This window comes from Rattus norvegicus, chromosome 20 (genome assembly GCF_036323735.1).
Source record: "Rattus norvegicus strain BN/NHsdMcwi chromosome 20, GRCr8, whole genome shotgun sequence".
NCBI lineage: Eukaryota > Metazoa > Chordata > Mammalia > Rodentia > Muridae > Rattus > Rattus norvegicus.
The window spans coordinates 29,706,390-29,734,275 of record NC_086038.1 but is presented as its reverse complement, the minus strand read 5'-3'; the positions used below and the strand labels follow the sequence as shown (position 1 = coordinate 29,734,275).

The following is a 27,886-nucleotide window of genomic DNA, read 5'->3' as shown; positions in this document are numbered from 1 at the left end:
GTGACCTAGGGAAAGTTAGGTAACCTTTCTGAGCCTCCCTATAGTAGACATGAACAAAGGACTCCAAGGTGGTGAGTGCTACTCATGGGCTGGAGTGACTTACACCCTTCTTACACACATACACACACACACACACACACACACTTCCCTCTCCCTCCTCCCAGTGGCTTGTCCAAGGTACTGGAATTGCCCCTGGGCTTAGATACTGGGCTTCCAGGAATGCTCACTGTTGTGGAGTTTGAAGTATTTCTAAGTTGGGATTTTTGGGTCAGGGATGCTCAGCTGTCAGGGTGTATGTGAGTTCCAAGACTTGAAAGAAATTGCCTGGCTGAAGGGTTTTGGATAAGGAGCCCTCATACTGTATGCTAGCTCCGTCCATTTCTGTCTCTGGAACTGAACTGTAGATTCACGGCCAGCCTCCTCCCCATTATCACCAAACTGCCGTTTGTCCGTCTGCTCGTTGGCTAGCTGCTCAAAGTGCATTTGTAAAGTGTCTGCAGCCCCAGCTCTGGGCCCACTCTAGTAGGTTTTCAGATGAGTATTTGAAGCACAGTATGAGAGACTGGGGATGTGCGCTTGCCCAGAGGTCAGGAAGCCCCGGGTTCACTCAGCTGCACCTCGTGAATGGCGTGGTGGCACATGCTTGCCATCCCAAAGCTCAGGAAGTGGAGATCAGCAGATCACAAATTCAAGGCTGTCTTCAGCTACATGATAAGTTGAAGACCAGGCTAGACCACTGGAGAGCCTGTCTACAGAAAGGAAGATATAAAGACCCATCAGCACAGGATTCAGCCTCCCTCTTTTTCTATCCCTTTTCTAGCCTTCGGCCTTGGTGACCTTCCCAATGTGCTGGATCTGGTAGGGGACCAGCTGGGTGACACAGAGCGGAAGCGGCGACACGCCAAGCCTGGCAGCTACAGCATCGAGGTGCTGCTGGCAGTGGACGACTCGGTGGTTCGCTTCCACGGCAGGGAGCACACGCAGAACTACGTGCTCACGCTCATGAACATCGTGAGTGTCCCTCGTGCCCTGGGCGGGGTGGGTGGGTTTCTGCTAGTGCCAGTGTCTCAGGCCTGGAGCTCCTCAGAGAGAGGATGTGAGGGAAGGACAGATTGTAACTTATCCACGGGAGAGTGACTGGGGACACACCTCCCTCCTTGGAGTACTGACCGCACCACCCAAGTCTATAAACTGCAGGTCCAGCTAGGAGCATGCCGCTGGGTGCAGTAACCGCTGGGGACCAGCTGGAACTCGCTGGTCTCTTGTGGGGTGGACTCCAAGTGCTATTGTGTCAGTCGAAGCCTGGCCTCTAATGGTGGCCTTTGGAGAGGTGGTATCCCGCAACCGGTGACCCAGGCATATGTGTCAGGGGGATGTCTTCTCTCCCATTTATGCCCTGTGTCTGAGACAGATTGGCAAGAAGAAAGACTTTACCAGATCCTTGGCTGTGAGGTAGGGCTGTCACTTTGAGTAACTTACTGGAAGAAGTGGCCAAAGCTGGAAATTTTAATTTGGTCAAACAGGTTCTTGTATATGTATATGTATATGTATATGTATATGTATATGTATATGTATATGTATATGTATATGTATATGTATATGTATATGTATATGTATATTATGTGTATATTATGTGTATATGTATATTATGTGTATGTGTATATGTATACACACATGCAATCGTGTGTGTGTGTTATAGAGTGTTAGATGGAGATCAATGGACCGTCTGTGGGAAGCTGGTTTCAGGGGTTGAATTTAGATACCCATGCTTGGCTTGAGAGCCTTACCTGCTGAGCTATCTGTCAGACACTCCAACGAATTCTTTTTTTATTGAGTATTTTTAAAAATCATGTATTTACTGCTGAGTGGTGGTGCACACCTTTAATCCTAGTACTTGGGAGGCAGAGGCAGGCAGATCTCTGAGTTTGAGGCCAGCCTGCTCTACAGAGTGAGTTCCAGGACAGGCAGGGCCACACAGAGAAACCCTGTCTCGAAAAATCCACAAAAGATAATTTTTTTATTTTATGTGCATCAGTGTTTTGTCTGTTTCAGGGCATCAGAAACCCTAGAACTGGAGCTAGAGTCATTGTGAGCCACCATGTGGTTGCTGGGAATTGAACCTGGGTCCATCTGGAAGAGGAGTCAGTGCTCTTAACTGCTGAGCCGCCTCTCCAGTCTCTCAATGGATTCTTAAAGGAAGGAGAGCATGGGGATGAGGAAGTCGGTGGTGGTGGCTCAGTCAGGCTCCAAAGATCTGTCTTCATGGTGTGAAGCTCTCCGAGGGGATTTCCTGTGGCCCTGCTTTCCTGGAAATTGCTGTTGTTTCGTAAGGGACATTCCAGAGGTTTCTTGCTGTATCTGTCCAACTAGAGATATTTTCATCTTAAAAGCATTCTAACTTCTTTGGGGTTGGGGTGGGTCCCCATCGTCCATGTATGGCCTGGAGGGGCCTTGATCCTCTGCTGCACCACTCTCTTTCTTCCCTCTTTCCATCCCTCTCTTTCCCCCCTCCCCCTCCCTCTCTTCCCTCCCCCTCATTCTCTTTCCTCCCCTCCCCTCACTCTCTTTCCTCCCCTTCACTCTCTTTCCTCCCCCTCCCCCTCACTCTTTCCTCCTCCTATCCCTCTCTTCTCTTCCTCCCCTGTTGCTTATTTATTTTTGAGACGGTGTCTTACCGTGTGTTCTAGACTGACCTTGAACTTAGTATGTGACCCAAGCCAGCCTTGAACTCTCAATTGTCCTGCCAACCTCTTCCCAAGTGCTGGGATCACGGGAATGGGCCCCTCTGTCCAGCTTGGGTTCAGTACCATAAGGCTGGGCTGCTTGCTTATCGCTGGTTTGCCTTATGGATGGGAAACACAGGGCCTTGGATGATATAGCTGAGACCATGCTTCCCTGGAGCTGTTTCTACAGTCGGGGACCTCAGAGCACGCACACAGGCTTAAGGGATTGTCACCCACACACCTGCCGAGCAGGTTACTCAGGGCTCTGGCTCCCATTAACAAAGGTTGGTTAGCTAGACTTCCTGGCCCTGGAGGTAGGCAGATGGGCAGCTGACAGCCTCACCCTCCCATGGGATCCAGAGCTCATCCTCTTCTTTGTGTGAGCCTTTTATTTGGCTGGGGCACTGGAAGCACAGACAGCCCTGAGGGGAGACTTCACGGACCCAGGAACACAGGTGTCACTTTACTTTTGCCTTGAAGCTCTGCCTGCCTGAGGCCTTGTCTCTGCCGGGCTGGCCTGGTGCCCTCGTAGGGGGGGGATATCTGTTTGCTAGGCTGGATGCTCTTACTGTGCTAGTGTGTGGGGGCTGGGTGGGGGCAGGGAGAGTCAGGTCAGATTCAGAGTGAGGCAGTTACCATCAGCCAAGGAGATTCTGGCCCCAGAGTGGCCAAGGCTGCAGAGAGTGACAGGCCCTCCATGACAAGCCTAGCCTGTATTCACTTGGGTTGTGCTGAAAAGTTCTAGAGCTACTGATGACAGGCAAGGGGGTGGGGGGATCCCTTCTCATTCTTCTCTCACCTGATGGTAGACTTTGGGTGCCTTTTCTTTTTCTGTGCCTTAGTTTACTCTGTTCCCAGGTCCATTTCCTTAGGGTTTCTTTGAGCCGCTGAAACATTTAGCATGCACTTGCCTGTCAACAGAGGTAGCCTCTCATTCTCAAAGCTTTGGTCTGGCTGCACACACACAAGAAGCCTCAGTCCCCTGGGATAACCAGAGACTCACTGAGGTCAATGCTGAAGCGGCTCAGAGGAGGCAAAGACCCGAGATGCCTCGTCCAGGCAGAGGTCTGAGCATGACAGCCCCATGGCCGTAGCCTTCTGAGGCCACATCTATTACCTCTGGGGCTTGGAGGAGCTAAACAACCTGTTTGGAATCTATACAGCAACTAAGTGGCAGGGTCAGGCTTTAAACTAAGCTCTGTCTGATTCCAAGTTTATGTTCCTTACCCACCACAGCTGCCATTGCAGAACTGGACAGGTAGCTGTGGGGAGGGGAGAAGGGAGACCGGTGCCTTTGCCTAATAATGTGCAGAGTGCATAACACATAGAGGCAGGCACACATGTGCCCGCGCGCATGCATGTGTGCACACACCCAGCACTTCCTTAAAGTGGGTTTGCTTTTAGCTTTTAAGAGATGCTGCCACATCTCATGGGTAGAGAGAGACCAGGGAGGCTCCAGAGTCCCCTACTGTGCTTGAGGCAGCTCCCCAACCAGAGTCAAACTGTCCATGGTAGCACGTGAAGCCCCTGCTCAAAGGGATTTGCCCCTGTTGCCACACACACGTGTGGGTATTTTCTAGCCTTTCCCACCAGAGAGGAAACAGCTCTCACTGCACTGGGAAACACAGCACCCGGATGCTCCTCTCCCCCAGCACAAAACACGTGTTAGCAACAGGTGAAGAAGTCCCTACTGTCCCTAGAGCACTTTCTTTCCCACATGACATTCCACTTCATCAGCCACAGAGGGGACTCCCGACATTCTATTTTTGGGGTGGTGTAGTGGGCTCCCAAAGTAGAAGGTCATTTTAAACTAGCAGATGTCATTGGCTAAGCTCCGGCTCTGAAGCAATGGACTTTTGTTTCCTTTTGTCCTCCATACTTCAGAAGTGCACAGTGGGCTCCAAAGGCTGAGTTCAGGGGGCCGGAAGCATTGAGGCTTGCCAGGCCTCCTCGTGCCTCTGATTATATGCAGGCAGGCCCGCCTGGGACATCAAGACTGCTGTGTTTCAGAAATAGGTTGTGGGGTTTAAATGCTGAGCATTGTGGGCTGATGAAAGGAAGTCTGTTGGGCTGGGTGGGTCTGTCCCTGTGCTCTCGGAGCCACCCTGCATAAACAACCTGGATATGAGGTGGGCCAAACTGCCTGATCCCAGGGGAGCTGTGCAGGCCTGCCCTTGGACTCTGGGGAGCCTTGGAGACACCTCGTCCCTCAGTGTGTGCCGATTGGCAGAGAGAGGGGACCACGCACTGGGAGCCCAGGCCAGCCCTGTGAAATATAAGGTCACGAGCTTGGGGCCAGGGGACAAGTTAGGAGAGTCAGCATCCTTCTTTCACTCAACTGCTGGGGACAGGAGGCAGGCAGACCCTGCTTGTCTGGCACATAAGGAAGTGTGGCACCTTGGCCAGATGTGCCCTAACTTAGGGGATAGGATTTTGGGTCCAGGCCTGGCTAACATGTGGGTCAGGCAGAGCACCAGGGAGACTGATGGTGGTGAATCTAGCCTGGGCTACCTAGTGAAATCCTACCTCTTCCCTCCACATACAAATAAAAGTCAAGAAGTGTTTGTGTGTATGTGTGTGTGTGTGTGTGTGTGTGTGTGTGTGTACATCCAAATTGATGGGTGTTCTTTAAAGTCCCTGGGTGGTTCTCCCCAAAATCATTAAAGCCACCAAAAGCCAGGAAGAGCTGAAAAACTGTGGCAGACATGTGCCCTGATTCATTATTGTATCCTGGATGAGATTTCTCCAGCAAAATAGCACGTTAGGGGGGAACTAGAGGAGCCTGGGTGATATGCAGACTTGAGTTAATTTCCTGCCAGTGTATGTTGCCAATCCTGGCAACTTTAACCATACTATGCAAGATACTGGTAGTGGGGAAAGATGGGTGTGGGGTGTGTGAGGTGTCCCTACTGCCCTGTCAACCTCTCTGCAAACCTTACAAGTCGAGTATCTCTTCTCTGGAATTCTTGAGGTCAGAGTGTTTGAGGTTTGGAATGTCTGCATATCAGCAGCTGCAATCTTGGGGACAGGATTCAAGTCTAAACCTGACGTTCACATATACTTCATGCTCACCTTAGTTACACAGCCAGGAGGTAATCTTAAACATTATTTTTAGTGCACCTGAATTTTTGACAGTGACCCATCATCACAAGCCCAGGTGTGGAATTTTCCACTTATAATGTTACGCTGGCATTCAGAAGAAAAAAAATCTAGAAATTAGAGCCCATTTTCACATTTAGGGTGTTCAAGCTGTTGCTCGAAAGAAAGTGGGGCTAAGGGGACACTTACACAACTCCTGGGGATGACAGGCCTGGGCTGCTCTCCGCTCAGGTCACGGGGAGCTCCTTTTGCAATGCACAGCAGTCAGCGGGGAGATGGTGCCTGGTCCCAGTGCTAACAGTGACACCGGAGTGCTCAGCCCTAGCCAGGACATCCTTATCAACCCCACCACCGAGGCTCAGGCTCAGAAGAGGAGGCGGAGGAAGATGTAAGAGGGAGGGGCTAGGTGAAATGCTCTCACCTGGACATGAACCGCCATGATTCTGGTTGCCTGCACAAGATCCGTACAAGAACAAGTCAGTCAAAATCCCTACACTCATAGGGCTGGCCGATGGTCTCCGGGCCCTCTCCATATTAGGAATCGTGGCAGTGAAAGGGAAGTGGAGAATCTCTCTTTAATCGAAGATATGTTCACTGGCACGTGCTCCATCAGATGGTTTCACACCCATGCACATATGGATAACACTAACTAGACTTGGTGGGTTACAGCAAGAGAGGGAGGGAGGGGGGGAGGGGGAGGGAGAGGGAGAGGGATGTGAAGTTGGGAGGGAATATGCTCAAAAGTCATGAGGAGAGTTGGACAGACATGAGGAAAAAGCCATGGTCATATGTCATTATATACATGTTTGAAATTCTTAAAAAGCAAGCAAACAGGGAGGCGGGGCTGCCTCTTCTGTCTGGGATGCTTGCTGGGATTTAGGCAGGGAGTTGATGGCAGGGAGGATCCAGATAGGGTGGGCTGGGCCAGCACTTAGTGCTACCTGGTGTGTGAGCATAGGTGGCCTTAGGCTCCAGGGTCTTGCCTCTTGGCACCATCCCTACTCTCGTGGCCTGAAACCTGCCTGAGCCCTCTGACAGAAGTGGACCGTCTATCCTGTGGCTCCTCTGAGCATTGTCCCTCAGGAGAGAGGGAGTGCATAATTTTGTACACCGGGCTCCATGCAGCTCTGTGCCCCAGCACAGGAGAGGCTGGTGTTGGTGCGGAACAGGAGGAAGGCTTCCCACAGCCCTCTTGTGGTCTCGTGGGGACTTGGTTTACCTATCTAGCCACAAACAAGCTAGGGCCCTCCTGCCTCAGGCTCAGAGTCTGAAAAAGTGGAGTTCTCCTAGCCCAGGGCTGTGGGCACCTGACACCTGTAGGGTTACAGGGTGTTGGGGAAGGGGTCTTTGCTACTGCCTGGCGCTGTGTTGCTGAACACTGGGCTGGGAAGACCCTGCCCCACTCCATTTTGCAACCTGAGAAGTCTTCTGTGTATTTTGGGAAACAAAGGTGTTTGGGAGAAGGTTCCAGAAAGCTCAGAGGCATACAGACCTGTGGCCTAGTGTTCCCTTCCCCTGGTGTCTTCTTTTTCATTCTCTCTATCACAGAAGCTGCCTTCTCTCCGTATCAGTCCCTCTGAAGGCTCGGGGCTCAGAAGCATGGCGCTCCCGTGGCTTCCCATCTTCATCAGCCCTCCACACCTCCCCACATTGCACTGTGGCTCACGTGGGACCGACAGTCACTGGGCAATAGGGTCTCTGCGTGAACCTACCCTCTCAGGAGCCATGTTTCTGAAATGAAGCCTGAGGAGGCACAGCTGTGTCTATCTATGTGCTGCTGGGACAGAGAGACACACCTGCAGCCCGGCCCAGGAGTTCAGCGTCTGTTTTCCTGCTGGCATGGCTCTATGGTAGCTCACACCCTGGGTGCAGCGAAAGGGCTGTGTCCTCTGAGCTCTCTTTTTTTGTACTGGGCTATGGGAAGCCCATCTACTGTCACCCAGAAACTGTCTGAACAGCCATGAGTGTAAACTGGGGCCAGAGAGTTATGGTGATATCAGTTTAAATCCCGGCTTCCCACTTCCCAGCTGTTGGGGGAGCCCTTGGAAAGTGACTTAGCTTCTCAGAAGCTTGGATGGCCCCTCCTTCTGTCTCTCCCTCCTTCCCACCTTCCCTCTCTCTTCCCCCTCTTTCCCTTTTTCCCTTCAACAAGATCTTGCTATGTGACTAAGGATGACCTTGAACTCCTGGTCTCCCTGCCTCTACCTCCTAAGAGCTAGGATTACATCGTGCAAGCCCTTTTTACTAGAGCCTCATAGGCACTCGGTAAGCACCCTCCTACCTACACCCCCAGACCTCAAGAAGCTTGTGTTCATCCTGGGGGTTGGGGAAGTGGCTCAGTGGGGAAGAACTTGCTGTGCACATGTCTTAGTTAGGGTTTCTTTTGCTGTGGTAAAACACTGACCAAAAGCGACCTGTGGAGGAAATGGCTTGTTTCAGTTCATATTTCTGCGTTGCAGACTGCTTCAGAGGAGAATCTGAAGCAGGGTCCCTACACTGTTAATGGCTTGCTCCCCATGGCTTGCCCAGCCTGCTTATATGCCCTAGGGCTGCTTGCCTAGGGGTGGCACCATTCACAGAGGGCAGGGCTCTCCCATATCAGTAATTAAGGAAAAAAAAACCCTAGCCATTACAGTGAACACAAAGACCCGAGTTCAAATCCCTGGTACTCACATAAAAAGCTGGGTATGCCCTTTAACCTCAGCACTATGGGAGTCCGATGCAGCAGGAGCCCTGGGCCTCCCTTGGCTGCTGGCTTAGGTTCAGTGAGAGACCCTGTCTCAAGGGACTAAAGTGGGAATCGAGAGACCAGAACATCCAATGTCTTCCTCTGGCATGAGTACATACACTTGCACATGGGGTATACACACAGACTTGGACACACACACCTGCATCCACACACACACATACACACACAAGAGGAAGAAGTGAATTCAGGAAAGAAAGAGAACCTTGTTCTCTTGCTTATGAGACGGGAATAGTTCGCTAACGTGGGTGGGAGTGATAAACAAAGTCTGGTACACAGTAGTTATTCTGAGAGCAGCAGCTCACCCGTGCAGACCCAGCGCTCTTCACCTGTCCCCTCCCTTCTGCCGTTTTTGTCTCCCCTTGGCCAACATCCTGACCTTTGCTTGTTTTTCTGGTACACACCCGCTGGCTACCTCAGGCCAACAGGTGATGTCAAACCTAACCTAGGAAACCTGCCAAGGCTGGCCTTGAACTAGGTTCAGAGGTAAGAAGCAAGGAAACCGATTTGCTGTTCTTCCCGCCCCATGGGTGTGCCTTGCGGCCATTCTTTGTCCAGCCAGGGAACGCGATTTCTGATTGCTCCCTGACTATCCCTCTCCACAGCCAAGGAGGTTGAGGGTGCTGGGCCAAGCCCTGGGTGTGTAGCCAGGGTGGAACTTGTCAGGGGCCCCTGTGGATGTGTCCCAGGGAGGAGAGGTTCCTGGACCTGCCAGGTAGCCATACCTCTGACTGTGGCACCCTGTGCGGGGGTAGATTCTGCCAATATGGTGGCCCTACCCAGGCACTTTTCTGGCCTGGGTAGAGTACTGAGGTAGTACCAACTGAATCACCCCTGAGCTCCTGACTCCAGGGCCAAGACTGGCAGGGGTATACACAGATAAGGATGCCAAGACCCAGAGGATTGGACCAGGGAGCTTGGGAGGACAGGGCCTACCCTGTCTGCCAGTGTTCTAGTCTGGATGGCAGTCAGAACAAGGGTCTTTGAAAGCCTTGGTGAGTAGATCTGGCCTGCTGAGCAAGTGACAGAAATGAGGAGAGTTGTCCCTCAGTGTCCCCAAGACCCCACCCCGCATCCCCACATCTGTAGATGCTCAAGTCTCCTTTGTAACCTATACAGTCTCCCTCTCTCTTCTGTCTCTCCCACCCTCACCTTTGTCCTGGCTACGTTTTTCTCAAGTTGACACAAGCTTGAGTTATTTGGGAAGTGGAACAAACCCCAATTGAGAAAGTGCCTCCATCAGATTGCCTATAAGCACGTGTGTAGGGCATTTTCTTGAGTGATGATTGATAGGGGAGGGCCCGCCCACTGTGGGTGGCTCCATCCCTAGGCTGGTGGTCCTGGGTTTGATAAGAAAGCAGGCTGAGGGGGCTGGGGATTTAGCTCAGTGGTAGAGCACTTACCTAGGAAGCGCAAGGCCCTGGGTTCGGTCCCCAGCTCCGAAAAAAAGAACAAAAAAAAAAAAAAAAAAAAAAAAAAAAAAGAAAGCAGGCTGAGGAAATCATGGGGAATGAACCAGTAAGCAGCGTGCCTCAATGCCCTCTGCTTCAGTTCCTGCCTTAAGTTCAAGTCCTGATTTCCTTTCATGATGGCCTGTGACCAGGAAATGTCATCTTAAATAAACCCTTTCCCCCTTTGTTCACTAGGACAGGATTGAACCAGGGCCTTCCATGTGCCAGGCTAGCATTCCACCACTGAGCGGCAGAACTCTCTGATATGTAATTGACGGTGCCGCAAGATGACTTTGATTAAAAGTTTTTCTTTTTTTTTTTTCTTTTTCTTTTTCTTTTTTTCAGAGCTGGGGACTGAATCCAGGGCCTTGCGCTTGCTAGGCAAGCGCTCTACCACTGAGCTAAATCCCCAACCCCTAAAAGTTTTTCTTAAGATTTACTTTTATTTCATGCTTATGGGTGTTTTGCCTATGTGTCTGTGCTCACCACACACATGCAGTGCCCAGGGAAACCAGAAGAGGGCATGGGGCCCCTGGACCTGGAGTTACAGATGGTTGTGAGCCACCATATGGATGTTGGGAATCGAACCCAAGTTCTCTGGATGAGCAGCCAGGGCTCTAACCACTGGGCAATCGCCCCAACCCTCCAGATGACTCTGAACCAAGGAATACAGTGTAAGCACTGTGCACATAGCTGCTAGGCTGCATCGTTAGCCAGTAGCGGCAAAGAGAAGAAAAAAAAAAAAAAACCCAGCATGTGTTTCATATAAACAGTTTTTCTCAGATTTTCAGCTCACAGATGGTTAAGCCTACAGGTGCTAAGCCTTCTGACACGGAGCTGGCTGCCACATGCGGCACTCAGACAGGATTTTCAACAGCCCAACCTACCAGAGACACATGGGAGAAGACAATGACCAGGAGCCACTCCAGATGCCCGGGGCCCAGTATCTACCTTAACTGAGGTGCCTCAGTTGTCTCTCCCTTCTCTTTGTCCTCTGGACAAGCTGTCACCTCAGGGTTCACATACAGTACTGACCCCAGCCCTGTGGAGGAGAAAGGCTGTGCCCTGGTGCTGAGGGACCTGAAAAGTCACATTAAGGGTCACTTCTCCTGAGGCTGGAAAGATGGCTCAGAAGTTAAGAGCACCTTCCAGAGGACCGGGGTTTAATTCCCACACAGCAGCTTGCAACTGTGTGATTCCAGTTCCAGAGGAGGATCTGACACCCTCACACAGACAGACATGAAGGCACAACACCAATACATCCTGGGTTCGGTCCTCAGCTCCGAGAAAAAGAAAACAAAACAAAACAAAACACCAGTACATGTGGAGCAGAAATAGATAAACAAATAAGAGTTATTTCTCATGGGAGCTGGAGAGATGGGTCAGTGGTTAGAGTCCTGTCTGCTCTTCCAGAGGACCTGTGTTTGATGCCCAGGACCCACATGGCAGCTCACACTGTCTGTAACCCCAGTCCTGGAGGATACAACGCTCTCTTTTGCCTTCTGTATTCAATGGTTATGCACTTGGTGTAGATTCATATGCGGGCTCATAGACATACAGGCAGGCTCATACACATACATACAGGCTCATACACACACATGCAGGCTCATATATACACAAACATGCAGGTTCATACACATACATGCAGGCTCATGCACATACATGCAGGCTCATACACACACATGCAGGCTCATACACATACATGCAGGCTCATACACATACATGCAGGCTCATATATACACATACATGCAAACTCATATATACAAATACTTGCAGGATCATACATACACATACATGCAGGCTCATACACATAACATGCAGGCTCATACACATACATGCAGGCTCATACACATACATGCAGGCTCATACACATAACATGCAGGCTCATACACATACATGCAGGCTCATACACATAACATGTAGGCTCATACACATAACATGCAGGCTCATACACATACACTCAGACTCATACATATACACTCAGACTCATACATGTAATTCAGGCTCGTAAACATAAAGAGGTCCTCTCCTTGCAGGTGGCTGTCAGCTGTCAGGAAAGTATTGTGAGATTTGAATCCTATGGTTTGGGTGTGGCTAATAGAGGCTGCAGCCCCCATAGGATAAGCCTCAGGCTTATGGCATGTGAGTTCAGAAAAGTGCCTTCACTATACAGCAAAACACTTTCTTTCTATGATGTCTTTGCTCTGGAGGATGGGAGGAAACTGGGCCCTGGGCGTCACTGTCATGTCTTGCGGTGGGGATTGGCAGGGTCTGTGTGTCCACAGCAGGCACCAGGCTTTGATCTCCGGACTCAGCTGGATCTAGTGCTAGGCTTTTTGGTCTCCGTACTTGGTTGGATTCAGACACAGGCGCCAGGAAAGCCGATGGTGGAAGCCCAATGCTGGCTGCTCTGAGGTTTGCACATTCATATACGGGGCCACTGCCAGCTCTGGGCACTGGGAAGACAGGCTGAGGCTGGGCTCTGTGCTGGAGGCAGCTTCTAATTCATGGCTCTGAGCCTGCAGTCTAGTCCTCTGCTGGCTCATCCTGTCTTCCCTCCTGCCCCATCCCGCAACCCCCAGACTTAGAAGTGAGGACTTAGAAGGATGACTCCTCACTGCTTAGTGAACAGTGGACAGCTGCCTCTTCATGGCCTGTGTTATTTTCCACATGCGTGAGAAAGAACAGGTATACATAAACAGCACAGGACACAGGAACGGTGGAACATGGTCAGGCATGAGACCATCCCACTCCCAGGGAGCCTTGCAGGCAGCCATCGGAGGGACCACGAAGTGTCACTACTAACAGTGCCTCCGGGCTCGTGTGGCTCATTCGTGGTTCCCAGACATTTATATCGGGTGGCCTTCTAACAGGCACTGTATTTCCATCCTGCAGAAAAAGAAACAGGTTCTCTAAGGAGCTTCATGCTGCGCCCCAAGCCAGCCGGGAGATTAGGATAGAACAGAGCGGAAGGGCAGAGACCTAGGTTCAACCCCCAGCACTGACCTCAGACAACCATCTGTAACTCCAGTCCCAGTGGATCCAATGCCATCTCCTGGCCTCTGTGGGAACTGCATGCTGTCAGCACACAGACATCCTTGCAGGCAAAAACACTCTTACATAAGATTACACACTAAGAACAACAACCAAAGCAAAAGAGCAAAAAGCAAACAAAGCAACAACAAAAAACAAGCTGGGATTTGAACCCGGGACTCCAAGCAGCTGCTTTATTATTGCCTACATTGAGTGGCTGAGGAAAACATTTCTTCATAAGGCTCTCAGCTGCTGTCTGGGATTGTCACAGCATTGGTGGCATGTTCTATAGAATCACAGTTAAAGACAGAACATTTTTCCAGGAAGCCAACAAGGCACAAACAATGTGTTCTGTGTGACCCCAGCTTTGTAAACTAGCACACAGGCGTGCACATGTGACAGTAAGTCAGCAGACTTTGGGCATTATTTAGTTGGTTGCTAAGTGATTTAATTTTCTTCTTCTGTATGTGTGTGTGTGTGTGTTTACATTGAAATATTTTGTTTCTTTATTTTAAGCTTTTAAAAAAGCCTTTGTGCCTGAGTTGTGTGTGTGTGTGTGTGTGTGTGTGTGTGTGTGTGTGTGTGTGTAGCCCTAGCTGTCCTTGAACTCACTCTATAGAGTAGGCTGGCTTGAAACTCAGAGATCTGCCTGCCTCCACAGAGCTTGGCTGCTAGGCTGTTTGACTGCGCTTACCCCAAGCCATCACCGAGTGGGTGTTGGACTGTGGGGAAGCCGCGGGACACTGCTTCAGCGGTGGGGAAGCGTGGTCTGAGCACAGGACACAGCTAGAGCTGGCTCAGGGTCCCTGAATCTACAAGGAGGCTGGGGCTGACAGTTCTCAGGTTCTTGGGCATCCAGGTGCCTCTGGAATGCCGCAGAAGAGTGGGGGCAGGGGGCTGCAGGGCTGAATCTAGCCCTGGGGCAGGCAGGAAAAAGTGGGGGAACTCCAGCTAGTCTTTTGGGGGAGAATCTTTGGTTTGCCAGTGGTGGGCTGCAGGCTTAGTGGTGGCTGCCACTGGGAGTGGGAGAGGCGTCTCTGTGGACAAAGGTCTTCTCTGTGGCTACCCACAGCGTATACCAATGAAAAGAGACAGTCCATGGTTTTAAGGCATTTATTGTCATGGTGGAAAGTGGATAGGTAAAACCGTACCCCACTTCTCAACATGGTCCTGAGACTAAATACCTTTTGCAGGGAGGAGTGTCTAGGAAGGAAAGCTCATTGGCTAAGCTTCCAGACCTTTAGGTACCTCATTAGAATGGAGATCTGTCTTGAGCCTACATGACCTGTGGTCAGGTCCTCTTCCTGTGGAGGGGATTGGGGTGTATCTCTTACGTGACTGATGGCCACAAATTGTTGTAAAATAAAAATTCTGTCTTTATCTCCACTAGGCCTGTCACTGCAGTGCCCCAAGATATCTGCTAGATACCTTAATCTCAGTCAGCAAAGCCTCTCACCCAGTTTGCTCCATCCCCTATCACACTGCCGAAGGCCTCTCTGAACCTGGCAGCAACCTCTCTGCCTATCTAGTTCCCAAGGCAGGTTTCCATGCCAGAAACACACATCCCAACTCCACGGTGGCCCAGTGTCTCCAGCCACTGCACACTTTCCTACACTCAAACCGTCACATAAAAGATCACACAACACAATAACCTTTGACCCAGTTGGTAAGATATAATTGCCCACCTAAACATACAAAGCCCAGTACACATCCATCCCTTAAGAACATTAATAACAACCTGTAAATACACAGACTGGAATCTTAACGTCAGCTTCCATTTTCTCTCCACCGTGACTACTCTCTCTCTGTCCTTCCAGTCTTTCCTCTCTTTCTGTTCCAGTCTCTTCCTCTTCCTTCAAATTTTTCTCCCACCCATCCTTCCTTCTCATCCAATGACAGGCCTCCTTCTATCCTGTTCCTGCCCTCGCCTGTATTTTACAAATTAAATGGGAGAAGGTTCTGATAAGGTCACCTGAGTCCTGAGTACTAACTAGGCAGCCATCCTTGGGGCAGTGGGATTAGCATCAAAATACAGATAACTCCAGGGCAAACCACAACAACAAATCTATGGAGGGCTGTGGCTAGTGATGGGCCTAGCTTCCCCCAGTCAGGCAAAATGCCTACCTTCCCTTTCAGGGTCACCGGGGTTGCAAGCCTTTGCTCAACCAGGAACCAGGGTGCCTTTCACGGTCCCACAGGAGATAGCATACTATGTCAGAGCCTGGTCTGACGTGTGGCATACAGTAGGTCCCCTGCAGGAAGTTTGCTACCTTTATACTGTTCTGTCCTTGTAGGTGGATGAAATCTACCATGATGAATCGCTGGGGGCCCACGTGAACATTGCCCTTGTCCGCCTGATCATGGTGGGCTACCGACAGGTGAGGCCCTGCTGCCTGGAAGGGAGGCAGGGTGGATGGCCAGCAGAATTGCCTGCAAAATCACCACCCAAAGACCCATCGGACCTGCTGCTTGGTGGGAGGCAATGGGGTGGGTCTTGTAATCGGAAAACTGAAAGTCCTATGTCGGGGCGGAGGCTACTCTCCTTGAGTAGTCCCTTGGGGATGGGGCAGTGATGGAGACCAAGGCTGTCACTCTTGAACTTCATTGTTGAACTTAAGGACCCTGACCTCTGCAGCCTTAGACCAGGACCTTGTGCTAGTGAGCTCTAGGAGAGGTGCTGTGACCCTAGGCCTCGGTGGTCTCCCTTTGGGGAGAGCTCCGTTGGAGTCCAAGGGTCTCTGACCTTTCCATTGTTGGTACCCTCCTGCTCCTCCCACAGTCCCTGAGCCTGATCGAGCGAGGGAACCCAGCACGCAGCCTGGAGCAGGTGTGTCGCTGGGCACACTCCCAGCAGCGCCAGGACCCTAGCCACACTGAACATCACGACCACGTCATCTTCCTCACCCGCCAGAACTTCGGCCCCTCAGGTATGCAAGGTGTTATTCTTAACCATGGCCCGGTGTGAGCAGCCTGCAGGGCTGGAGCTTCAAGGTTGGACCTGGAGAGCAATGTTCTCTCTGTGGGACCCACCCCACGGAAGAAGAGGAGACAGAACCTGGTCGGACAGAAGGGTAAGCGTTGCAACGTAAGGACTGTGACCAGGGAAAGCATCTCATTTCAGTGGCTGCTGTCTCGGTCCTGCCTGTAGCCTGCATGTTCCTGCCCCCAGCTGCTCAGGGACCTCAGCTGGGCTCCTGCTTACTCCAGACTGTGAGCACTTGGTGGTAGGAATGGAAATCTACCACCAAGGAATGTGCCACTGCATGGATCCGGAAGCTCTTCCGTTTCTGGATTCTCCCAAGTTGCAAATGGTGGCGGGGAAACCTTAATATTTACCATCCTCTGTTTCCCAGTTGCTCGGTGGGTAGAGAGGTACCCAGGAATCCAAGACAGCATTGACAACTGTAAGCCATCTGTGTATGTACGGCTTTGATCGTAGTTCTCATGTGGGGAAACTGAGGCACGAGGTGGTGAAGAGACTTGCCTATGCCTCTTCCCAGGCAGGGACAGACCTGATGCCTCACTGGCTCTTCAGATCTCAGGGTTTGGGGATATCTTCCCGGTCCAGTGGTAGAAATGAGTCAGCTAACTCGCCTACCCATAGGGTTGCCTGTCTAAACCACCAGGTCTCAGATGTGTATAGCAGACGTGTGTACATGCACATGTACACACACGTGCACATACACAGAGACACCGTACACACATGTACGATCACACTGAGACATCAGACATAAGTACACATGTGGACAGGATACAGATAGGCACACATGTGGGAACAGCATGGTCTATAGCGCTGACCCCAGGGCTTCAGGCTGCCTCTTCCCCCCGCACCATAGTACTGTGCTCCCCAAGCCCTGTCAAAATGGACTGTGAAATCAGCACAACTAAGTCAAGGAGAGCTCGCTGGTCACTGCAGGCCCAGGCAAGGAGTCCTCCCCATGGACTTCCATCTCCAGATTGTCCCAGCCTGCACTCCTGCTGCAAGCGGGGTCTGGTCGATTGTTTTTTGCTACTCTGAGGAAGGATTGCACGGACCCTTGCAAGCTTAGTCTAGGCTTCATCATTGAGCCACAGCCCTCAGCCTTAGAGTCACCCTTAAAGTCAGACCCACAGCTCGCAGGCCTTCACTCAGCGGTGTTTACTGACCCCCTTACTGCTTGTTCTCTTCCCATGTGGCCCATCTACACCTTGGCCTGTGTCTCCCCAAATTCTGGAGAGTTATCTTGCCTGTTCTCCAGCTTGGTGGCCTTCAGAAGTCACTCTCTCTGTCTCTTTCTCTGGGCCTGTCAAACCTCCCAGGGGGAGTCTTCCTTTCCTTCACTCTTCCTAGAACCCTTGATCCTTGAACTGTGCTCCTTGGCCACACCTGCACTCTGTCCCTGCCTTCTGAGTTAGACCCTCCCTAATGATGGGGCATGTTGGGTGTAGGGATGCTATCTTAGTCTTGTTTTTCCCATGGTATCTAAAGAGAATTTACCCCTCCTCCTCTTCCTCTTCCTCCTCCTCTTCCTCCTCCTCCTCCTTCTCTCCCTCCTCTTCATCCCCTTCTCTTGCTCCTCCTCCTCTTCTCTCCCTTCTTCTCTCTTTCTCCTCCTCCCCTTCCTCCTCCCTCCCTCCTCTTCTGTCCTCTTCCTCTTCCTTCTTCCCCCTCCTCCCCCTCTTCTTCTCTCTTCTCTCTTTTTCCTCCTCCTCCTCCCCCTCCTCCCTCACCTCTCCCCTCCTCTCCTTCCTCTTCCCCCTCCTCTTCTCTGTTCCTCCCCCTTCTTTTTCTCTTTCCTCCTCCTCTTTTCTTTCTCATCTTCCCCCTCCCCTTCTCCTTTGTTGTCCTTAAGATGTGTCTCTCCATGTTGCCTAGGCTGGTCTTAAACTCCTGGCCTCATGTGGCCTTCCTGCCTTAGTCTCAAGAGCGGCTGGGGTTACAGGCTGGTGCCGTTCTACCCAGCTCCCCGCAGTACCCAACACAGGGCCATCCCTAACCTCTACACGGACAGTGTTCTGGGATTGTTTGTGGACTGGCTCACAGAAGTGGAGTATGTGGAGGCTTGGGTCTCACCTGGAAGTCCCACTTGTTCAGAGACATTGTTGCTGTGCTACGTGGAAAACTGTAGGCCAAGAACAAGCCCTAATCCTGGGCCAGGGTGACAGACAGCTCATGCTTGTTCTCTGGGAAGAGATTTTTGAGACCCTTTCTCCTCCAGGAACCTCCAACACCCACCAGGTTGGGATGTCTCTGCATCGTTCAGGCTGGGAGCACAGGCCAATACACCCCATCGGACCTGTCTGTGACCTCTCTCCTTCTCTCTGGCAGGGTACGCACCTGTTACTGGCATGTGCCACCCCCTAAGGAGCTGTGCCCTCAACCACGAGGATGGCTTCTCCTCAGCTTTTGTCGTGGCTCATGAGACAGGTCATGTGTAAGTAGCTCTGTCAGGGTGTGCTTAGGAGTGGCTCTAGGGCTCTGGGTCAAGTATTAAGCTCCAAGGGGGCTTGAGGGTAGAAGGCCAGGCCAGGTTCTGTCCTGACATATGATATCTACCAGCTGCCCATGGATGTGGGGGACACATGTGCCCTGGCTTTTGCCAAGCTGGTAGCAGATTGCCTGTCATAGGTTAGACCTGCTCTCTGGGTGGTCTATCCTTGCCATTTCTCCATTCTGTCTTCATCCAAGCATCCTCTAGAGACCGCTTCCAGCTTGCTGTGGCTTGTGCCTACTGAGAGACTGGCCCAAGCCCACAAACAGGCACGATTTGAGCCCAGACAGTGAGCCAGGAGAGACTGGCAACCAGTTCTGCTCGGATGCTGTTTAGATCACATTGATTCACTCCCCAACAAGGTTTTATTCTTTTGGTTTGTGGGTTTGTTTTCTGAGACAGGGTCTCATATAACCCCAATTAGTCTCAAACTACCCGAGGATGTGCTTGAACTCTGGATCCTCCTGCTTCAGATTAGACTCATTCTGGGATTATAGACATGTGCCGCCTCACCTGGCGTCATTCAGTATTTATTGAGCACCTGTCATGTGCTGGGGTTTGACTTGCTGCAAAAGACAGTAGGTATCCACTCTTTCCGAAATAGAGACCCCTCACTGTAGAGAGGCAACGTCAAACTTAGAGGTCTATGTTGTGTCTACCTAATGGTCAGGGGCCCATGGCACTGGAAGTATTTAAGAAGAGTCTTGAATATCAGTTTTAAAGAACAAAGTTTTAAATTTAAACTTTCATGGGTACCTATTATGTGTAGAATCCTATGCAGAGGGAGGGTTGGTTTCAGACAGAGTCTCACTGCGCTCTGGCTAGCCTCGAAATCACTAAGTAGATCAGACTGCCTCAAACTCACAGAGATCTGCCCGCTCTGCCTCCCGAGAGGTGGATTAAAGGCGTGTGCTACAGGCGCATCCACTGGGGAGAGTTTTTAATAAGAAGCTCACACGCTGAAGGGTTCCATGGGTGAGACCGACTGGATCAAACTTAACAACATTAGACCCTGCATGCAGAAGCCTTTCTGGTGCCCCAAGGCAAGAGGTATCGATAGCAGAGCGGGTGGCTCTAGAGGTCAAGTCATGTGTGGCTGCCGGAGTTGGTGCAGTACAATAGTACCCTCTACAGGAACCTTCTACCCGGGCCAGCAATGGGTCCGGGGATGGGCCTGCCAGCTTGATGAACAGTCACATGGTGGGGAGGGTGTGCAGAAGGAACAGGATGTACACCCTCCCCAGTCCTATCCATGGGCTGGGCAGGTATGTCCGTGGGCTGTGGGAATGATGGGAAAAGAGACGAGGAAGGTGAGAGGCCATTGGCGTCCCAGCTGGGCTCTCCTCAAGAACCGAGATGTGGATAAGGTCTGAGGGAGGGATGGGTCTCCAGGAGGATAGAGTATGGAGAAGAGCAGAGGCAGGGTTAGGAACTGAGGCTAACAGGCCAGTCTGAGTTCCTGGTCAAGGCAGGGCTGGCTGTTTTTGGTCCTTCTGCCTGTCCTCAAGGGTCAGGACCCACAGCAGGACTTTCTCTCCCTCCACCCCCAGGCTTGGCATGGAGCATGATGGCCAAGGCAATGGCTGTGATGACGAGACCAGTCTGGGCAGCGTCATGGCGCCCCTGGTTCAGGCTGCCTTCCACCGCTTTCATTGGTCTCGCTGCAGCAAGCTGGAACTCAGCCGTTACCTCCCGTAGGTTACCCAGCCGCTACCTCCTGTAGGTTACCGCCACCCCAAGATAGGAACCTGTGGGCAAGCCTAGGTTACACACCTGCCCTCACCCCGCCTGCTTGGCCTGGTCATTCTGTGTCTCTTCTAACCCCCATTCCTCACCTGGCCTAAAACACCCACGTTAGCAACTCGAGGTTGTGAGTTGGTTAGTGAGCCCCCATCTCAGTGTGACCAAGGGACCAAAAATGTGGAAGTACTATTAAAAAGCGGGCTCTCTAGCCTTACGCAGATGCTAATTAGAATTCCCTGTGGGTTGGGCCTGGGAATCTGGGTTCATTAAAGGTGCAAACACCATGCATGCTACAAGTGGAGAACTTAAGCTTCAGTTCCCCAGGGCCCCAGAGATAGGGGTTGGGGTGGGGTGGGCGCACCAGGAAGTGGAGGACAGGTATTCAAAGCAGACAGAGTCAGGGATACTAGTCACTGACCTTCCATAGCAGCTGGCTAGCACTGTCTACCCAGCGTACATCCTGTGTGGTAGATACACTTAGGCTCAGGCGGTGTGGCCTCAAATTATCTACAAATCCACCCCCAATCTTAATCCACAGTGCATCCCTTTTATTTGGGCAAAATCAATACCCCAAACCACATATCAGCTGAATCTATGAGGCCATAGTCACCAGGGGACATAACTCTGACCCCACCATGCAGGGATGACCCTTGGTTCTGGCAGTCAGCTTGATCCACCCTGAGTTCTTTAGGCGTGCCTGTGGATGTGAGTAGAATCCTTCTGCTCAATGACCGCCTAGGAAGAAGGATGCTGTGATAGCCGATCGCCCTTAGAATAGACAGCTGGGACCCACGACAGCAGGCACAAAGTCCTATAGACCTTCCTTGCCTATTAAAAGCCCCAACTTGGGAAAGGAAGGGTTAGGATGTACAGGCCTAGGGCTGGCTCACTTCCCCTGTCCCTGCTGCAGATCCTACAATTGCCTCCTTGATGACCCCTTCGAGCGCACCTGGCCCCAGCCCCCGGAACTGCCCGGGATCGACTACTCCATGGACGAGCAGTGCCGGTTCGACTTTGGCACTGGGTACCACACCTGCTTGGCTGTGAGTAGGCTGTGTGCCAGGCTTACGTGACCCAGGCTTTTCCTTTACCGGATACCGTCAACCCTGCAAGCCGTGGGCCCAGGGATGCATTTGCAGCTTAGTTCCAGCCACCTACACAGGGGTGGGGTCGGGTGGGGCAGGGTGCACGCTCCATCCAGTCCCACCTGTAAGCCGCCTGGAGAAGATGGAAGGAGTGAGGCAGAGAGGGCAAGCAGCCATTGATTTGCCCTGGCTGGTCTGGTCCCTTGAGGGGTTTCCCTGTGATGGGTCAGGCCAGGGTCTGAGCCATGGGCAAGAAGAGAGCTCCCACCTCTGAACACTGTAGTGGGGCATGGTGTCTGGAAGTCTTCTCTCTATGGGGTCATCTCCATGTCTCCGTTGTGCTGCTGAAGGCCATAGATGCCAGAGAACATAGCCCTGCTCCTGCTGTTCAGGACAGGGCAAAGGGCGACCTGAAGATTGGAGGTCAGCATGATCTACCCTGAAGGGACCCACACAAGGGGACATCTCAGGGTAGAGACATCTACAGAATAGGCTTCTGTGACTCTAGTACTTCGTACGTCCACCCAGAGAATAAAGCCTCCCTCTGCTCCCCTCTGCAAGATAGGATGCCCTGCTTGGTAACATGGAACCCTCGTGTGGTCACCTTTCCCTCTTTCTAGGCCACACGGGGACATGCGGCCTGACAACACTGCTTTAGAGCTGAGGAGCAGGGTGTGGACTTCAGTGCCTGTGTGCCTGAAGGGACACCTGAGGGACACCTGTCTGCCTTAGAGGGGATGCTAAGAAAGTACTAATGAAATTAGGGGCATCCCTCCTGACTGGCACGAGGTGCTTGACCTCTGACCTCACTGGGTATCCAAATTATAAGGAGATGGGGGAGGGAGTCGAAACTTCATGTGAATCTATTCAAATCTCCGCCCCCCCCCATGCCCAAGGATCAGGGGCAGCCTGGATGCAGACCTCTGCCGAGCCTCCAAGTTTTAGTGACGTTTGACAGCGCATGTGGTTCTGGCTACCTTCTAGCACCCTGCATCCCCACAATCACCACGCCTTCTGTTCTCTCTACCACTACTCACCTCATCCCCCTGCCCCACAGTTCAGAACCTTTGAACCCTGCAAGCAGCTGTGGTGCAGCCACCCCGACAACCCATACTTCTGCAAGACCAAGAAGGGGCCTCCACTGGATGGGACAGAGTGTGCACCAGGCAAGGTACCTGCGGGGGGCTGTGCAGGAAGTGACCCTCCCCCTAAGGTGTGGAGCATCCGTCACTGGCACGGATGTAGGTGACAGGGCCCCACTCTTGTTTTGTGGATAGTCTACATGCCTAGAGTCTTCTCATGACCTCAACACGTCCACCTTGCCCTTCCCCCCTTGGCCTCTATGGTCAGCCTGGGTTAGCATGGTCTCTTGAGCTACAGCCCGCACACTTCCTGTCACTGTACAGATAAGATGACTAAACCCCAGATGGGCTAAGGAAACGGTCAGGCCACACAGAGATGATTAGCAGAGAGGGAGAAAGGGAAGAGGAATCCAGCGACCTTACACCCTGCTCCCTGGCTGCCTCTTCCCTACCCCACAGATCTTCTCTCTTCTTCCTCAACCTTCATGTGTTCATGTGTTCCTTCATGTGTTTCTGGGTGTGTGTTTGCTTCCTTGGGCCTGCATGGTTCAGAGGATTCCCTGGCTGGTCTGAGAGCCCTTAGCTGTTCTATTTAAAATCCCAGTTCCTCCCCTGTCACAGTCCTGCATTTGAGTTAACCAGTGCGTCTCCATCTTGACTACATGTGGAAGCCTTCTGGGGAGCCTTAAACAACCCTCCCGCCCCGTCACTGTGGAGATGACCACAGCAGGTACAAAGGATTTGGGGGATGGTAGTGACAGGAGTTCAGCTGTGGTGAAGGCTATACACCTCTGGATCGTAAGGATGTTGAATTGCATGCTCAAAATGAGTGACTCCCATGGTGTGTAAATCACACCTCATTCTAAACATCCACCTTCTAGTCTTTATCTTACATGTGTGAGTACACTGTAGCTGTCTTCAGACACCAGAAGAGGGCATCGGATCCCATTACAGATGGTTGTGAGCCACCATATGGTTGCTGGTTGAACTCAGGACCTCTGGAAGAGCAGTCAGTGCTCTTAACCGCTGAGCCAACTCTCCAGCCCCTATACCCTCTGTTCATAGGGCCATTTAACTGAGGTCCAGCCAAGTGAAGTGGCCACACACATCTTGCAGCAGCTGAGCTGGGATTCAAAGCCAGGTGTCTCAGATTCCATGCATCTGTCCCTGTTGCAGTAACCTCTCCAACCGGAATATGCCCGCGCAAAGAAAACCCAACTCGATTACTATGAGTACAAGGTCTCGCCTAGATTGGGCAGATCTACCGCTACGCTATCCTATTCTCCAGCTCTGAAATCCCTCATAACTTGCAGTTTTTCCAGGCCATGTCTTCAGCTCCCTCTTCCTCCTTCTCCTCCAACCCCTTCTCTCTCCTCCTCCCCTCCAACTTCTCTTCCCCAGCCCAAATCATGGCTCTCACCTTTATTTTGCAAATTAAATGGGGAGAAGGTTCTGATAAGGTCACCTGAGTCCTGAGTATGTGACTAGGCAGCTGTCCTTGGGGCAGCAGAATTAGCATCAAAATACAGGTAACTCCGGGGCAAACCACAACATGTCCCTTGGCTACAGGCCATACATAGGGTTGGCTCATATATATGTCTCTGGTCATTTCAGGGTACAGTTAGCTTCAGAGGGGATGAGACGACGTCTTTTTTCCCCCTCAGTCCCACCCACACCAAATAGGTGGATGCATGAAATAGCACCCCTTCTGGGATATCATTGACTAATGTTTGCCATCTGGGGAGGGCTGTGTGTGCTGCTGTTGACTGAGGTGCTGTTCCCAGCATGGCATTGGAGAAGAATGGCTATGCCCAGGATGGCAAGCCCTTTGTCGGAGATGGCTCAGCTGCTTATATCCCAGTAGGACTGGGAGCCTGTCCAGTTCATTCCCCAGGATAATCTCTCAATGGCTCTTGCTCTCCCTCTCCGCCCCCCCCCCAGGGGGGCCTTGCTGTAGTATCCATTAGCTATGCTTTGTGTCCCAAGGAACACCCCGATGCAGGCTCCACTGTGGTGGCCCAGGGTGACCATATGTCCTGTGCTCCACCCTAGTGGTGCTTCAAAGGCCATTGTGTCTGGAAGTCGCCAGAGCAGACTTATGGCCAGGACGGAGGCTGGAGCTCCTGGACCAACTTCGGCTCATGTTCTCGGTCATGCGGAGGTGGGGTGCGGTCCCGAAGCCGGAGCTGCGACAACCCTCCGTGAGTGCTGTGGTCTGGGTAGAGGTGGGCAGGACAGAGGATGCCACTTATGTGGGGGAAAGACAGAAGGGAAGGCAGAAGGTGGGCTGGGCGTAGGAGAGTGGCCCTTACAGACAGTAACGTGATTCCTGGATAAGGACCCAGAATGTCTGAGCAAGGCAGTTTGCTAGTGAGCCACTGGGGCTGAATTCTGGAAATGCGCCTGAGATAATGTTTCAATTTGTCCAGAGGAGTTCCCAGAGAAACGGGGTAGGTTCAAGAGACCCTGCCGGGTACTCAGAGACCCCCCATCACCCCAATCCTTTGGTGAAACTTTGAGTAAACACCAGTTCCCATGAACTAACACACGATCAAGTTTGCTTTTTGCCACATATGTAAACTGCCCCCACACGCCCCTTTTTAACTTCTGCCGCCTACCATTAGTACCTCCGTTCCCCACCTCAGTATCCAGAAGAGACACTTGTCTCTCCCTTTCAGTCATCTTGGTAGGATCCCCTCCCCTACTTCATGGAATGTCTGAGCCCCAGTTTCCTACAGTCCTCTTCTCCCAGGGTGAGCTGCTTGCTTCGTACGCCCCAAGGAGGAATGGGTAAACTACTTGAAGCGGCCATAGGTATGCCCCTGACCTACAGACTTCCACAGGGCCTGGCCCAGGCCCTCCATGCACCAAATGGCAGAATGAACACCCATGGTAATAGGTCACAGGGCCACAGTGGACCCAGAACCCTTAGAAATAGCAGTCATTTGGGGCTCACTGGATAAAGTACTTGCCATGCAAGTTAGACAGGAGTTGACATTCCCTAAACCTACATAAAGGTCGAAAAGTCTGGAGGCTGGAGAGATGGCTCAGTGGTTGAGAGCACTGGCTGTTCTTTCGGCGGACCTGGGTTCAATTCCCAGCACCCACATGGTGGCTCAAAATTGGTTGTAACTCCAGCTCCAGGAGACCCAACACCCTCACACAGGCATGCCTACAGGGAAGACACCAATTCATATAAAGTAAAAATAAGTCAATCATTTTTTAAAAAGCCTGGCAAGTGCGATGACTTCTTATAGTCCTAGCGTCTGGGAGATGGGGATGCAGGCAGGCTGAGAAGACGAGCCAGACTCATCAAACTCCAGGTTCAACCTGAGACCCTGCCTCAATGAATAAAGTCAAAAGCGAGGACACCCAGTGTCAACCTAGGGCCACCGTGCACATGTACACACATGCACATCCGTACACTTGTGACCATGCATACACACACGCTCACCACACACTCAGGCACATCCAGAAAGGCGGGCAATGGTTATTGGTGGTATGCCATTTACAGATTGGTGGCTTGCTGTCACCATAGCACCCAGTGTCTGTGTTAACCAGGCTGACCTTATACAAATGACAGCGAGCACGGACTCCCTTGTAATTTTCCTCCATTGGAGATGCAAAAGCCAAGGTGGTGGGAAGGTGTCACGTTGCCTACCCTGACACACCACCTTGCGTTTGCCAGTGAGTCCTCCCCTTGATCGACTCTCCTGTTTATGTTTGCAATACCTGTTGTAATAAATATTTAATCTCAGTTGGGGGTTTCTACCCCACCTTAGATCATTCAGTCCCCAGATAAAAAACACACAACCTTCATATTTATGATATCTTTAAAGCCCTAGAACTGTGCAGACATCTATCCCCTGAGCTATGGGTATCTACTTCCCCATCAATAACTTGTAACTCATCATGTTCCCTCTGGGCCGCTCTGAACCCCAGGTGGACAGCCCTCATGGCCATGTTTTCAGGACCCACCTACCCCATGGCATCCTCTCTTCTCTCTACCTTCTCTCCTCTCCTTTCTCTCCCTGAGGTCCTGCCTCAGACCTCAAGCCCTGAAATCCAAACCCCGCCTACCTCCCTTCTGCCCAGCTATAAGCTGTCGGCATCTTTATTTAACCAATAGTTTTAAATTAAGGAGCAAGGTCACAGTACTACTTGATGTAAGGGCGGACTCTCTCATCCATGGGGGCAACCAGGCCTTGGGGACCAATATTTAGCATTAAAATACATAGCGAAAGATCAAAACGTCAACAAATACCTTTTTGCTCTATGGTATCAGGAGGTGTCCTAAGTGCTGTGTGCAGGAGGCTGTGTGTTCAAGTGGTAATTACACCTGGAGAGTTCTCTTAGAGACTCTGAGCTGGGCACCGTTGCCTCCTGTACGTGGATAGTTTACATTGAAAGGTTTTTGTTTTGTTTTGTTTGAAATGGGGCCTCACTAGGTAGCTTTGGCCGGCCTGAAACTCAGTACGTAGACCAGGCTGGCCTCAACTCAGGGATCCATCTGCTCCTGCCTCCCAAGGGCTAGGGATTAAAAGTGTGTGCCATCACAGCCAGCTTAAAAGTCCTTTTAAAAAGATTTGTCTTTCTTTTATGTGAGCAGTTTGCCTGCGTGTTTATGTGTACTAAGTGCCTGCAGTGCCTGCATAGGCCAGAAGAGGGCACCAGATCTCTGGGAACTGGAGTGATAGACTTGTGAGCGGCCATGTGGGTGCTGGGAACTGAACCCACAGCGGTAGACAGTGGAGCCATCTTCCCCAGCTCCGTACTGACAGCCTTTTCTAATCCTCTTGACCTAATGGGGAAGAGTGTCGGTTGCTCTCCTCTGTTTTGTTACAACCAGAGATGAATTTACGACGACCCCACCTTTCAAGGGGGAAATCAAGGCAGAGCAAAGCCAAGTAACTGAACCAAGACCACAGGGTCAGAGCGTGGATGTTGGCTCTTCTGGTTCACAACCCAAGACTCTTCAGCTGCTTTTTAGTTTACTATACGCCTTTATGAGACAGGAGTGGATATGGAGAACTCTTTGTCTTGACCGAGTGCTAGCCTGCACGGTCTGCTGTAAGCACTGAAGGAATTTAAAGAATAAGAAAGACTAACAACTGACTGATGGAGAGGGCTAGCCAGTCCTTCGTCTGTCTGTACTTATGTCCTCTGCCCCCACCCCCACCCCAGGAAAATAGGGGCTAGCACTCTTCCTATGGGCGAAATAGTGAGGGGGAAAGAGGGGGTCGTAGCTCACATGTCGGAGTGCTTGCCCATGGTGCACTGCTTCAATCCCTAGAATCATATAAATTGGGAATGGTGGTGGACACCTGTAATCCCAAAGCTCAGGAGGTGGAGGATGGAAAAGGAGAGAGAGAGAGAGAGAGAGAGAGAGAGAGAGAGAGAGAGTTCAGAAGACCCTGAGTTCAGCAGACCAACGCTGTAGGTCACTATTGAGT

At 51.6% G+C, this 27,886-nt stretch overlaps 1 protein-coding gene across 2 annotated transcripts in view; it reads left to right on the top strand.

The window, feature by feature from the left end:
- The window catches only part of Adamts14 (ADAM metallopeptidase with thrombospondin type 1 motif, 14), a 76,810-nt gene that overhangs the window by 28,410 nt on the left and 20,514 nt on the right, over nt 1-27,886 (top strand). For both annotated transcript variants that reach the window (NM_001389237.1, XM_039098764.2), the window contains exons 4-11: nt 821-1,011; nt 15,347-15,430; nt 15,832-15,979; nt 18,361-18,466; nt 20,074-20,217; nt 21,177-21,309; nt 22,409-22,522; nt 24,486-24,634. In NM_001389237.1, coding sequence (NP_001376166.1) covers nt 821-1,011; nt 15,347-15,430; nt 15,832-15,979; nt 18,361-18,466; nt 20,074-20,217; nt 21,177-21,309; nt 22,409-22,522; nt 24,486-24,634 — 1,069 coding nt within the window. The remainder of the gene's footprint in view (nt 1-820; nt 1,012-15,346; nt 15,431-15,831; nt 15,980-18,360; nt 18,467-20,073; nt 20,218-21,176; nt 21,310-22,408; nt 22,523-24,485; nt 24,635-27,886) is intronic.